The sequence below is a fragment of the Eschrichtius robustus genome, chromosome 2, assembly GCF_028021215.1.
Source record: "Eschrichtius robustus isolate mEscRob2 chromosome 2, mEscRob2.pri, whole genome shotgun sequence".
Lineage (NCBI taxonomy): Eukaryota > Metazoa > Chordata > Mammalia > Artiodactyla > Eschrichtiidae > Eschrichtius > Eschrichtius robustus.
The window spans coordinates 95,134,272-95,149,644 of record NC_090825.1 but is presented as its reverse complement, the minus strand read 5'-3'; the positions used below and the strand labels follow the sequence as shown (position 1 = coordinate 95,149,644).

At 38.9% G+C, this 15,373-nt stretch overlaps 1 protein-coding gene across 1 annotated transcript in view; it reads right to left on the bottom strand.

The window, feature by feature from the left end:
• Positions 1-9,407: 9,407 nt before the first annotated feature.
• LVRN (laeverin) overlaps positions 9,408-15,373 on the bottom strand; it is an 82,397-nt gene continuing 76,431 nt past the window's right edge. Inside the window, exons 19-21 of the mRNA XM_068534160.1 lie at positions 13,580-13,655; positions 10,783-10,992; positions 9,408-10,257 (exon numbers count right to left, since the gene is read on the bottom strand). Coding sequence (XP_068390261.1) covers positions 10,852-10,992; positions 13,580-13,655 — 217 coding nt within the window. The 3' untranslated portion in view covers positions 9,408-10,257; positions 10,783-10,851. The remainder of the gene's footprint in view (positions 10,258-10,782; positions 10,993-13,579; positions 13,656-15,373) is intronic.

Sequence of the window (15,373 nt, the reverse complement as noted above, 5' to 3'; positions counted from 1 at the left end):
AGCAGGCAGCCTGCTGAAGGATCCCCTGAACTCCAGCCAGGTCAGGACACAGCCCCACCCACCAGAGGCCTGGCACTAACACCCGGGACTCCTGGGTCCCCACAGCCAGAGACCCCAGGACCCAAATGCACCCATCAGTGGGCTGGCACTAGCTCTAGCCTATCCCACCTGTGTGCCAACACCAACTTTGGAGCCACTGGGGCCCCACAGCTAGAGATCCCAGGACCTGGATCTGCCAGTAGGCCGGCATTAGCCCTGGGACTTGACCTCAACCTCCAGTGGGTGGAAACCAGCCCAGGGAGCTTCTGGGCCCACGACCCCACAAACAAGCAGGCATACACAAGCCCTGGGACAACTGAGGCCCCACAGCCAGCTGTGTCAAGACCTGGTCCACTCACTAGCAGGCTGGTAGCATCCCATGTTGTCTTGGGCCCCAGCCCTGCCCAATAGCAGAATGACCCCAGTTCTGGAACACCCCAGACTCTGCAACCACAGCCCCACCCACCAGCAGGCTGAACTGCCTCCAGGAACCCTGGCCCAGCAGCCAGCCACCCTGGGACCTGGATCCACCCACCAGTGGGCCAGCACTAGCCCTGGGATCCCCTGGGCTTTGTAGCCAGCAGCCTCATGACCCAGCCTTGCCCACCACTGAGCTGGCACCAGCACTGGGACTCCCCTGGCCATGTAGCCAGCCATGTCAGGATCCAGCCCCTCCCACCAGTGGCTGGCAGCCTCCACACCAGGCAGGGCCTGGCAACCAACCAGACTAGGGGCCAGCCACGCCAACTGCACCCACAGTAGTCAGCCCACCACAACAGAAGGATCCATGCAGCCCACATAGAGGGCACATCTAGAGCATACAGCACCAGTGAGCAGAGGTGAGTGAGCTGCTGGGCCCCATGGGATGTTTCTTATATAAGGGCACTTCTCCAAGATCAGAATACATAATCAACCTTCCAAATACATAAAAATAAAAACAGTGAATTAGGTAAAATGAGGCAACAGTGGAATGTCTTCCAGATGAAGGAACAAGATAAAACCCCAGAAGAAGAACTAAGTGAAGTGGAGATAAGCAACATAATCAATAAAGAGTTGAAGGTAATAGTCATAATGATGCTCAAAGAACTCAGGAGAAGAATGGATGAACACAATGAGAAGTTTAACGAAGAGTTAGAAAATATAAAGAACCAAACAGAGCTGAAGAATACAATTACTGGAATAAAAAATACATTAGAAGAAATCAATAGTAGATTAGATGACACAGAAGGGGAATGGTTCAGTCAACTCAGTGGAAATTACTCAAGCTGAAAAGAAAAAAGAAAAAATAATTTAAAAAAATGAGGACCATTAGGAGACCTCTGGGACAACATCAAGTGTCTTAACATTCACATTATAGCGGCCCCAGAAGGAGAGAGAGAGAGAGAGAGAGGGGCGGAGAACATATTTGAAGACAATAGCTGAATAATTCCTGAACCTAAAGAAGGAAACAGACACAGACACCCAGGTCCCGGAAGCACAAAGAGTCCCAAACAGGATCAAACCAAAAAGGACCAAACCAAGACATGTAATTAAAATGGAAAAAATTAAAGATAAAGAAAATTTAAAGCAGCAAGAGAAAGGCACTAAGTTACATACAAGGGAATTCCCATAAGGCTACCAGCTGACTTTTCAGCAGAAACTCTGCAGACCAGAAGGGAGTGTCATGAGAGAGTTAAAGTGATGAAAGGAAAAAAACCTATAACCAAAAATACTCTACTCAACAATGCTAGCATTCAGATTTGAAGGAGAGCTCAAAAGTTTACCAGACAAGCAAAAGCTAAGAGACAGCACCATGGAACCAGCTTTACAAGAAACGTTAAAGGGACTTCTCTAAGCAGAAAAGGCTACAACTAGAAATATGAAAATTACAAAAGGAAAACTCTCATTGGTAAAGGCAAATATATAGTAAACATAGGAGATCAACCACTTAAGAAGCTAGTAGGAAGGTTAAGACAAAGTAGTAAAATCATCTATATCCACAGTAAGTAGTTAAGGGATACAAAAAATAAAAAAATATAAAATATGATGTCAAGAACAGTAAATGTGAGAGGGAGGGGGAGTGCAAGTTTGTTAAAATGGGTTCCAATTTAAGGGATCAGCAACTTAAAATAATCACATATTTATATGAATTGCTATATGCAAACTTCATGGTAATCACAAACCAAAAACCTATAATAGATAAACACACACAAAAGAGAAAGGAATTTAAGCATAACACTAAAGATAGTCATCAAATCACAAGGGAATAGAGCAAAAGAAGAAAAAAGGAACAAAAAAGAACCACAAAACAACCCCCAAACAATGAACAAAATGGCAATAAGTATGTACCTATCAATAATTACTTTAAATGTAAATGGACTAAATGTTCCAATCAAAAGGCACAAAGTCACTGAATGGATACAAAGCCAAGATCTATCTATATGCTGTATACAAGAGATTCACTTTAGATCTAAAGACATACAGAGACTGAAAGGGAGGGGATGGAAAAAGGTACTCAATGCAAATGGAAATAACAAGAAAGGCAGGGTAGTAATACTTATATTAGATAAAATTGACTTTAAAGCAAAGACTGTAACAAAAGACAAAGAAGGACATTACATAATGATAAGTGATCAATCCAAGAAGAAGATATAGCAATTATAAATATATATGCACCCAACATAGAAGCACCTAAATACATAAAGCAAATATTAGTAGACATAAAAGGAGAAGTTGACAGTAACACAACAATAGTAAGAAACTGTAACAGACCATTTACATCATTGGACAGATCATCCAGACAGAAAATCAATAAGGAAACACTGGCCTTAAATGACACATTAGACCAGATAGACTTAATATATGGATACAGAACATTTCATCCAAAAGGAGCAGAATACATATTCTTTTCAAGTGCACATGGAACATTCTCTAGGATAGCTCACATGCTAGGCCACAAAACAAGTCTGAGTAAATTTTTAAAAATTGACATAGTAGCAAGCATCTTTTCTATGCTTTCTACAAAGCTGTGAGACTAGAAATCAACTACAAGAAAAAAACCGCAAAGACACAAACACATGGAGGCTAAACTATATGCTACTAAACAACCAATGGGTCATTGAAGAAATCAAAGAGAAAATAAAAAATACCTGGAGACAAATGAAGACAAAGCATAATGATTCAAAATCTATGGGATGCAGCAAAAGCAGTTCTAAGAGGAAAGTTTATAGTGCTACAAGCTTACCTCAGGAGACAAAAAAAGACTCAGATATACAACTTAACCTTACAACTAAAGGAACTAGAAAAAGAACAAACAAACACAAAGTTAGAGAAGGAAAGAAGTAATAAAGATCAGAGCAGAAATACATTAAATAGAGACTAAAAAAACAATAGAAAAGATCAATGAAACTAAAGCTGGTTCATTGAAAAGATAAACGTAATTGATAAACCTTTAGCCAGATTCATCAAGAAAAAAAGGGAGAGGACCTAAATTGATAAAATCAAATAAAAAAGGAGACGTTACAACCAATACCACAGAAATACAAAGGATCATAAGAGATTACTACAAACAATTATACTCCAATAAAATGGACAACCTAGAAGAAATGGAAAAATTCTTAGAAATGTACAATCTTCCAAGACTGAATCAGGAAGAAATACCAATATTTCTTTTTGAACTGAATAGACCAATTACCAGTAGGGAAATTGAATCAGTAATTCAAAAACTCCCAACAAACAAAAGCCAGATGGCTTCACAGGTGAATTCTATGAAACATTTAAAGAAAAGTTAACACCTAACCTTTTCAAATTCTTCCAAAAAATTGCAGAGGTAACAATGCTCCCAAACTCATTCTACAAGGCCAGCATCACCCTGATAGCAAAATCAGTCAAAGATATCACAAAAAAAGAAAATTACAGGCAAATAACACTGATGAACACAGAAGCAAAAACCCTCAACAAAATATTAGCAAACCAAATCCAGTAATACATTAAAAGTATTATACATCATGATCAGGTAGGATTTATCCCAGTGATGCAAGAAAGTTTCAGTATCTGAAAATCAATAAATGTAATACACCACATTGATAAATTGAAGAATAAAAATCCTACAATCATCTCAATAATTGTAGAACACTTTTGACAAAATTCAACATCCATTTATGATAAAAACAGTTAACAAAGTGGGTATACAGGAAACAGCCCTCAACATAATAAAGGCCATATATGACAAGCCCACAGATAACATCCCATTCAATGGTGAAAAGCTGAACGCATTTCCTCTAAGATCAGGAACAAGACTCTTGCCACTTGTATTTAACATAGTACTGGAAGTCCTGACCACTGCAATTAGGAAGAAGTAAAACTGGCACTGTTTGCAGATGACATGATACTACATATAGAAAATGCTACAAGACACCACCAAAAGACTATTAGAACTCATATATGAATTCAGTAAAGTTGCAGGACACAAAATTAATATACAGAAATCTGTTGTGTTTCTATACACTAACAGTGAACTACCAGAAAGAGAAATTTTAAAAAACAATCCCATTTATAATTGTATCAATGATAATAAAATACCTGGAAAGAAATCTAACTAAGGAGGTTAAAGACCTATATTTGGAAAACTATAAGACATTGATTAAAGAAATTGAAGATGACACAAACAAATGGAAAGATATACTGTGTTCTTGGATTGGAAAATTAATATTGTTAAAATGACCATACTACCCAAGGAAATCTACAAATTCAATGCAATTCCTATCAAAATACCAAGGACATTTTTCACAGAACTGTAATAGATAATTCTAAAAGTTTGTATGGAAACACAAAAGACCCTGAAGAGCCAAAACAATCTTGAGAAAGAAGAACAATGCTGGAGGTATCACACTCTCTGACTTCAGACTATACTACAAACCTACAGTAATTGAAACAGTAGTGTACTGGCACAAAAACAGACACATAGATCAATGGAACAGAATAGAGAGCCCACAAATGAACCCGCACTTATACGGGCAATTAATCTATGACAAAGGAGGCAAAACTATACAATGGGGGAACAACAGCTTCTTAAATAAATTGTGTTGGTAAAACTGGACAGCTACATGTAAAAGAATCAAACTGGACTATTTTCTCATACCATATACAAAAATAAACTCAAAATAGATTAAAAAATTAAACTAAGACCTGAAACCATAAAACTCCTAGAAGAAAAGTTGGCAGTACACTCTTGACATCAGTCTTAGCAATCTTTTTTTGGATCTATCTCCTCAGGTAAGGGAAACAAGATAAAAAATAAACAAATGGGACTGCATCAAACTGAAAAGCTTTTGCACAGTGAAGGAAACTATCAACAAAAGGAAAAGGCCTCCTACTGAATGGGAGAAGATATTTGCAAATGATAGATCTGATAAGGGGATAATATACAAAATATATAAAGAATTCATAAAACTCGACATCAAAAAAAACCAAAAAACCCATTTAAAAACCGGGCAGAGGACCTGAATAGACATTTTTTCCAAAGAAGACATACAGATGACCAACAGGCACATGAAAATATTCAACATCACCAATCATCAGGAAAATGCAAATCAAAGGCACAATGAGATACCACCTCACACCTGTCAGAATGGCTATTATCAAAAAGACAACAAATAACAATGGCTGGTAAGGATCTGGAGAAAAGGGAACGCTTGTGCACCATATGACTGAGGAATTCCACTTTCAGGTATTTATCCAAAGAAAATGAAAACACTAATTAGAAAAGATATATGCACCCCTATGTTTATTACAGCATTATTTACAATAGCTAAGGTATGGAAGCAACCTAAGTGCCCATTATTGGATGAATGGATAAAGAATATTATATGGATAAATACAATGGAATATTACTCAGCCACAAAAAAATTAAATCTTGCATTTTGCAACAACATGGATGGACCTAGAGAGTATTATGCTAAGTGAAATAAGTCAGACAGAGAAAGACAAATACAGTATGATTTCACTTATATGGGGAATCTAAAAAACAAGACAAATGAACAAACATCAGAAACAGAGTCATAGATACAGAGAACAAAATAGGTGGTTGCCAGAAGGGAGGGAATTCTGGAGAGAAGAATAATAGGTAAGGGAGATTAAGAGGTACAAACTACCAGCTACAAAATAAAAATGTCACAGATATGAAATGTACAGCATGGGGAATATAGTCAGTAATTTTGTAATATCTTCGTATGGTGACGGATGGTAACTAGACTTATTGTAGTGACCATTTTGTAATGCATAGAAATACTGAATCACTGTGTTCTGCACCAGGAACTCTCATAGCGTTGTAAGTCAATTATACTTCAAAAACAAACAAACAAACAAACCCATATAAAGAGGTCACCTTTGTGATTACCAAAGGTGTGGGGTGGGGGAATGGGATGGGGGGTTACATGAAGGTAGTCAGAAGATATAAACTTCCGGAGACAAGCTAGTAAATACTAGGGATGTAATGTACAACATGATAAATATAATTAACACTGTTGTACATTATATATGAAAGTTGTTAAGAGAGTAAATCCTTAGAGTTCTCATCACAAGAAAAAAAATTTTTTTTTCGATTTCTTTAATTTTGTATCTATGGGAGACCATGGATGTTCACTAATCTTATTGTGGTAATCATTTCTGAAAGAAATCTTACTTACTCTCTACTATGGAGCATTTTTAGGACAATCTCCTAAAATGAGACCTGAGACCCCTGGACTCACTAAGGACTGTTCTGGTTCATAGAAACTGACGGGACTAATAGACTGTGTTGATCCCAGGTAAGATATGCTAAGATTGAGGGGCCATTGTAAATGATAGGGTGATCACTGCATGAGGATAAAGAAAAAGAAACTTTTGCAAACTCCATGCTTAGTACTCATTTACTCCTCTGATATGTATCTATCAACACCCAGGGTCCAAGACTCTTCAAGTCATCAAACTTGCCCACTTTCAGCAGAAGCCTGAAAGCAGAGAAGGTGATATTTTCATTTTATTCTTCTTGGCATTATTTGTGAGGGGAAGTAAAGAGAGAGGAAGCCTTTGACCTGTCTTACTTAGTATCCTGCTACTTTTGTGGTTGGCTTTTGTACCCTTTGATGTGTACCCATCATTATTTGAGTACTTCCTTATCTTTTAGTACAAAGAGATGTTCTATCTCAAATTGTCCCTTTCCTGCCCCATCCCTGAAATCAGCCATTTCCCCAAGAAGTCCTGGTTCTTTTAGCAGAGCATGGCATTTAGAAGCCAAGATCTGGGCACTGGATGTGCTCATTGTCATTGAGGTGTTGTTGCTCCCAGGCTTTCTCAGTTAGAAAGCTAAAGTCTATATCTATATCTATATTTGTATTTGCATCTATGTCTATATATATCTAGAGAGAAACTGCAAGATATGTTTACAAACACACATTTACATCTATATGTATAAATCTATCCATGTATTGAGAACAGTGAGAACTGCTAACATCAATACCTCTAATTCCAATCCAACAAAAAAGAGTTCATTCTAGTTTTTCCTTTTGAATATCTGCAACTCCCTTCTCCAGCAGTGAGAAACCTGAATCTTATTATCATTTGTAAATTTTCTTATTTGAACCATACCCACTGTGGTAACCAAGCTCCCATCTCTGCCTCTCCCCCACCCCATGTGGATGTCCTCCTCTCCCGCCTCAGGCTCTGATGCCTTATGTTGAACCCTTATCCACTCTGAGCCTCCTCTCCACCCCACTATGGGACTCCCCATTCTCACCCTGTTTGGGCTCTGACTGTCCATGTCGTAAGCTCCCTCCTTGCACTGTAGGGCCACTCTACTCACCCTTCATGGGCTCTGACATCCTGTGCCAAACTGCTCCCTGGTGTGTGGACTCCCTCTTCACCCACTCAAGCTCTTACACCTCGTTCCATGTCCTGGGCCTCCTCAGCTGCCCCTCAGCTCCCACTGGTGTAGACGCTTACCTTGCTCTGCCTCACCTTTAGGACCGACCTGTTTATAAAAGGAAGGGAAGAGGAAGAGTTCAAATAACTCTTAAATAAGAGTTGTGCTGTGAAGAACATACTTGCTGAATGTTGTTGAATTGGTGAGAAGATTGAGCTGGAGGCAATATACGTGTAGCTTCAAATGCTTCTGACTATGCTACATAATTCTTTGTATCCGGGGAAGCAGTTACATTCACTTGTAAAACTCCTTTAAGGCTTGGGATTGGACATATTAATCCTGCTAGAGTTTGGATGGAAAAAAAGCATTCACTGGAGTAAACAGGAAAAGTAATCAAGTAGAAATCCTTTTTAAAGCTCATTTTGCTTCTTCATTCATTCTTCAGAATAAATTGCTGTACAGATTGGTCCCAGAGCTCTGAATTACAAAGCATCTAGAGTCTTCAAGACTAAGGCATTTGTTCTTTCACTTAAGGTCAGCAATGAAAAGTCACTGAATGGGTTTGAGGAGGAAAAAAGCATAAGATTATAAGGAAAACTTTAATTTCTAATTATCAAATTGAAAAAAATCATGAATACATTGTATATCTTGTTAACCTGCTTTAGGATGAACAGTATAAACTAGATGGGTCGAAAATATTGTGTTACAGTTGGCGTGCTAATAAATAAGCTGGTTTATTGGTTAATAAAGTATTTATACCATTTAGACAAATCTGACTCAGTATCACTCCCTGACTTATTGCTATCACAGTAATCAATCAATAATTACTTCTTTTTATACCAAGTATAAGGTACAATATAATAAAATGTAATGCTTATCTGGAGTAACTGGCTTCATCCAAGTAAGAAAAAATGTACATTATTCAAAATTCTTCTTCATATTTAGAGGAAGAACTATTAACCAAATATTTGGGCATTTGATTTTGGATAAACATTTTTGGTGCTGTTTAATTACTACAGAAGCTAAGATATAATGGAACTTTAATTGTCAGCAAATGGTCTGAAGAGCCCAGTGTGCTCCTTAGGTAGGATCAGGGCTTGGCATCACCCAATAACAGGCATCAGGGCCCGCTCAGCATCCTGAGTGCCAGCCTCCAAGCACACTTGGTCGAATGAGAGCACAGGAGGGGAGGAAGATCAAGGAGAGGGGACATGGACAACCAGGCAGAAGGAAGGCAGAGGTTACTGGAAAGGGAGAAGGAAGACAGGGGAACACAAGGGAGGGGAAGGGAGTGGAAGTGGAGGAGAGAAAGAAAGGAGGAGAAAGCAGTTGAGAGGACACGTGACATGGTTATCGAACGATGAGTTGGATGATTGGAGGAGATACAGGAAACAGAGAACGCACGTTGAAGAAAACACAGGAAGATACTGCACACATAACAATTTGAAGACATGGAGACGTTTTATTGCTTATATTTTAAATTGTTAAATTTAAAGAAAAATCTCTCTGACCTATGGCCCACGGTCAAGTCTGTGCAGGCTGTGCTTTGGTCTGTCCTCATGGCCAAGTCCCATAGCCTCCCATTCCCTCTCAGGGAGTATCTTCTTGTGAAGTGAATATGAAAGTGAACTTCTGTCTTGCATTTTAATTTGTGGGTACATTAACTTACAGAAGAAATAGGAAAAAACCCTTAGATCACATTGCCTTGAGCTTATATGACATATTTAAAGGTTTTTCATTGACATAGTCCATAATCTTTACAGTATCACTTTGAGGTAGATAGAAGATCTGTAGTTTTACCCCCATTCTGTAAAAACAAAATTAAAATTAAAACAAGAATTAAATGGTATACACACAAAGTCTAGAGTAGGATGATTTGCCTTAGCTGTCCTGATTAAATCAGGGGTAACAAAACTAAGCTAATTCCGTACATTGTGATTGATGAAAATGTTTAAAGTTGTCCAAACTACAAGCAGGTTCAATTTGGCCAAATGAAACCACATGTCAAACTTAATCTGCTGAGTGCAAAGCTATAAAGATTATGCTCTGGTTAATCTTTTAGTTCTATTACTCTTTATCTGACCATTATCCTTTGCGTTGGAGATTAGCCCATAATTGCTATTGTCTGTTGACATCATAATTTTTGCTGCTAAACTTTGGCTGAAAGAGTGTCTGTCCCACAGGCGAATTACAGTCAAGAGCTTCAGGGCAGAGCCTTGCTTTCCATTTGGTCTCCACAACAGCAATCCTACGGGTACTTCATGGATCCTACGATCCCAGGTCTCTTTGTGACACCATAAAGTTAGTAGCCAGTAAAGCGTGGCATGATGCAGCAGGCACTGGGGAGAGAGAAATGGACAGGAAGAGACACATTTCTTGCCTTTGGGGCACTTAACGTGGCTCACAAAATTGTCTGTTTCTTCTTTTTACAACTTGCATTTCTTTGGCTTGTCTGTCTTCTAGTGAATATTATTTTTCTGGTTTCTATTTCTTTACACTGTTGTCTCATTTGCTCATTACTCTTTTAAATATTGAACTAAATAAACCCTAGAGTATTGCAAATGTGTATTTCCCTCAGAAAAGAATGTGCTCATTACCCAATGATGTAATATTCCACTGGCCTTCACAACAGAACAAGCAAAATTTTCTACGGTAAATTTGTTTTGCCAAGGCATTTAAAGTAAATCATGTGGTTTATAGCCCAACATGAAGCAAAATCTTCCCCAGAAATACAGCATTATTGGCAAAATCCTCAACAATCACTGAGCTTCAGGGCCAAACGTGACAAGAGGGGAAGAACAGGACTCTGAGTAGTAAATGTGACTGAAATACGAATAACAAAACGTGTGGTTTTCCAGACTCACAGAATATTGGAAGACAAAACCGTGAGCACATTATAATATGCAAGAGAAGGGCCGAAAGTTGCCACTAAATTATGTGTTTTTCTGTAGCCACGCAGCTATCCTGGCACTTCGCTCCTTGTTTTTCAGATTTTCATTCTTTATTGTCTGTAATTTGGCCTGAACTGTGAGTCTCTGGTGCTCCTCCAACATGTTACTGCAAAACTGCTGCAGCTGAAAGGACAAAGAGACGGTTGGTCCATCAGTGCAATTGAACTTCTCACTTAGGCACAGTAAGACAAAGTTCATGGTAAGTAGCGACATGATCTTGTGAATGGATGATGACAGATGGAATGAGTAGAAATGTCTGTCCCTATACGGTGTGTCCCTGAGGAGACTGTGACTGAGAAAATGTGATGAAGACCACACCTGTCCTGAAGAATCCGATGTAGACTGGAAGCTCCAGGAAGTAGGAACTTTGTTTATTCTATTCAATGTTCTATTCCCCAAGCACGTAGTAGGTGCTCAGTAAAGATTTCCAGAATGCATATTGGATATTATACAAGATTTGTAGACAGAGACACAATGAGACCTTTCCTTATTTCAAAAGAAACTTTGCAACTTCCAAAGCTCAAAACTGGTATACAACATCCGTGTCTTTACAAATGTTACCCTTTATTTAAGAATATTTATAGTGGATTCATCCATGGGCTAAATTCCTTCATTGAGTCAGGTCAAGCATTCAGTTATGGGAACGTTTGTTGCAATATTACATTCAAGCCAGACAGATCCCAATTGAATAATTGGGATAATAATAATTGAATTGAATAAATCATATTCCAAAAGTCTATTTCTGTGTCATTGGATTATAACTCAGAACACACATTACCATAAAATGATAGTGTACCCTACCAGCTCACAAAAGGTCACATAAGCCCTAATGTACTTGAAATTAGGTAGTAATAGGGTTGTCAAGTCTAACTACAATGCAAAAGACAAATAAGGTTCTAGGAAAAAGTAGATTAAGGGGCCAGGAGCAAACCTCCCATTCTCTCCCACACCTGGGCATTCCTGCCAGGCAGTGGGAGCCACACACCAGCAGCACTGCCCCAGACCGAGCACCTGCAGTGGGTGGGAGGGGAGTGTGGGTCTGGGGGACTGTGTGTGTGGGGCTTCACGGGTGCTTGAGAGCACGAGTGAGGACAGGCTCCAGCAGGGTGGAGTAGAAAGACCAGAGCAAGAGATTCGGAGAGTGTATAAAAACTGTGCTGGTGTGGAGGGAAAAGGGATTCATATGACTTTTTTTTTTCATTTACCTTTTTTAGTAATTGTTTTCAATAGTATCTTGTGAACCAATACATTGCAGTAGGACTGTTGGTCATTAACAGCTTGTTGACAAAGATATTCATGGTAGCTAACTCACTTGTTTTCAAAATTACAATAATTTAACTACTGCTAAATCCAGTTTTGCATTTTTTTAAATGAACTGTCAGTGATTATAGAATTTTGGAACTTTGGGGATTGCTAAAGTTATACAAAACTTCATTCATTCATTCAACAACAACAAAACTACTGGGTTTTTAGAGATAAAGATGAACAGAGGCACTTTTGAAGATATCAACACAAACTCAGTTTTGATTCTAGGAGCTTTCGTTCCAGGATTTTTGGGTGTGCCCCTCACTCTCTTGTCTGGGGAATCCCTGCTAAATCAGGTCCTGACAGCTCAGCCTCAGGCAAGCCAAAACCCAAACAAAGATCATTCCTTCAGGAATTACCAGTTCTTCCTCTCTCTCTCTCATAGTAACAACTACATAGGATGATTTGGGAGCATGGAGGAGGAGAGGGTGTAAATTAGTTAGTTAAAAACTTCCTAGAGGGACTTCCCTGGTGGCGCAGTGGTTAAGCATCCGCCTGCCAATGCAGGGGACACGGGTTCAATCCCTGGTCCAGGAAGATCCCACATGCCACGGAGCAACTGGGCCCCTGCGCCACAGCTACTGAGCCTGCGCTCTAGAGCCCGTGAGCCACAACCGCTGAAGCCAGCAAGGCACAGCTACTGAAGCCCGCGCGCCTAGAGCCCATGCTCTGCAACAAGAGAAGCCACTGCAATGAGAAGCCCGCATGCAGCAACAAAGACCCAATGCAGCCAAAAATAAATAAATAAATTTATTAAAAAAAAAATTCCTAGAATATGTGGTTGGAGCAGGGTCTTAAAGGAGGATTAGGAATTACGCAGCCAAGGACAGGCATGAGGAGGGCACCCCAGACAGAAGGTAGAGTGTTTCTGAAATCTGGGAAATGTGCAACAAGATGATAATTTAAGAAATTCTGTTACCTGGTACAGTGTAACTAGAGGAAAAGTGTTCGGGGGCACCTATGCCTCGTATTCTCTGACACTGGTTGGTGAAGTGAAGCTAGGGAGTAACGCAGGGGCCAGATTATGAAGGGCTTCGTGTGCTAATGAAAAGATTTTAAAATTCCTTCTAAAAACTATGATGAGCTACTGAAACTTTGGGAGCGGGGCAATGACCGGCAGTGATGTGATGGATGGGATGGAGGGAAGAACAGCCTGCGCCAGGGAGCCCGGCCCATAGTCTACTGCAATAATTCAGGTGAAGCACAACCCTCCATGAACAAGAATGGTCTCTATTTCAAGAGCAAGACAGAATTAAAAGACATTTCCTGCAGTGATAATAGCATCAATGGAGCATAGAATGTAACAATTCAGGAAAGCATATTAGTTTTAATTTTAGCAACTCCAAATTACATAAAAAATGGCTTCTAAATTGTCTTTATAATGCACAATATCTATAGTACTTACCTCTAAGATCTGTAAATCCGTACTTATGGTTCTCCCTATTACGTATAACAGAGTAACCAATGATTGCGTTCCATACCTACAAAGCAACAAGATGCTAATCAGGAGTGGAACACGTTTGGCAAGACAAAGCTACAGAGCACATAAATGCTAAGTATACAGCCCCTATGAATTCCTAACTCCCAAATCTAAGCAAAACCATATATGAACTTGTTTAGCTTCATCTTTTCATAGAAAATTCATGCTATAGAAAAGCCTATTAGCACAAAGAAGTAATTATAGTTTAATATTGATTTGTGTAACACATAGTTTTAAAAGTTTCATTTAAATATAAAAAGCTGTTCTTAAAAACAGTAACAACAACTGTTTTTATCTTTCAAAAAGAAGTGGTTAGAATAGATGTCACATACCCAAATTAAGAAAATTTAAAAGAGAATAGGCAAATACTCAAAGTATACCCCTTAAAAAGTGTAGTTAATATAGAATCAGTTTCAGAAACTCTGACTAAAATACCCTGAAAGCTTATTGAAACTTCTGTATTTGCATATGCTTTTTGGAAAGAGATTCTCAAAATGTTGGCGATCCCTGAGGGCTAAGTACTCTGGCTTTCCTTAAGCTCCCTCAAACAGGTACGGCAACTGAAACTTCCCCTTTAGCTTAGTGACCTTGAATAACTGACAAGAATTGTCTGAAAAACAGCCATGAAATGTTGCTATGGAAAAACAGCAGATACATACCTGCTCAAAGTGTTGCTGTAGTGAAAAAAGTAAAGAAAGACTTTTGGATGCATTAAAAAAGAAAGAAAATTAAAATAAGGTTAATATAATGGCCTGGACAAGAAAGGGTTGAATCAGGATACTGTCTTGATAGTTGATAGTTAATACAATTGATTTGCTTCAAAAATGTATACTTGAAATTAAAACTTGTAAGAGTTAACATTGGCATGATATACAGACAAAGGTGAGAGAAAACAGTGCTTTGGTCCTTTTTAAGTTCCCAGCTATAACTTAAGCTGAGTCTGCTTCAGCAAAGTGGAGGATAAGAGACCATCTACATATAATTCAGGCAACCAAATCTGTTTCTTTGGGGAAGGAAGAAATATTTCTTAGTTCTTCATTTTGGTTGGCCAGGTTTAAAAAGCCTGTGAAATGACTCAAGAAATTTGACAAAATTTGCAAAGAAACTGAGTTCCAGACTTAAAAAAAAGTAGGAAACAAAAGAAAAATACCTACGTTGCTAAATGTGTGATTTTTCTACCACATACAGGAGAAAGGTTACCCCAGAGGCAGGGCTGGGTTTGAAGTTACCTTGGGGCAACTTATAAACTGTAAAAATGGGGACTAACATATAGTTATAAGCATTGGTATGGAGATTAAATGAGATAATGTACACTGAAGTGCCTATCAGGGTGCCTGGCACACTTCATTCCTTCCTGTTCTTGAAAGTTTCAAGAGGAGATATTTTTGAGACAGATGATTTATCATTCTGCTTGAGAGAGCAATCTCTTTGAAATAGTACTCAACAAAAATATATACATTACAGATAGCTTAGCCCACCAGTAGTCAAAAGTATTAACATGAAGACAGGAGCCAATGTTTGTCAGGATAGTTGCCCTTTCAAGAAATTGATAACATTCAGTGCTAGTCAGCGTGATTTGGGACACTAGTCCATCTCACCTTCCGCTTCTCTCCTTTCTCACATTTGCCCTCCCCTCCCATCCCTTCCCCTGCTGTGTCTGATTTCCTGCAGCAAGCTTGGCCACTTAGGCAAGGATGGAGGCAGCCAGGTAACTCGCCT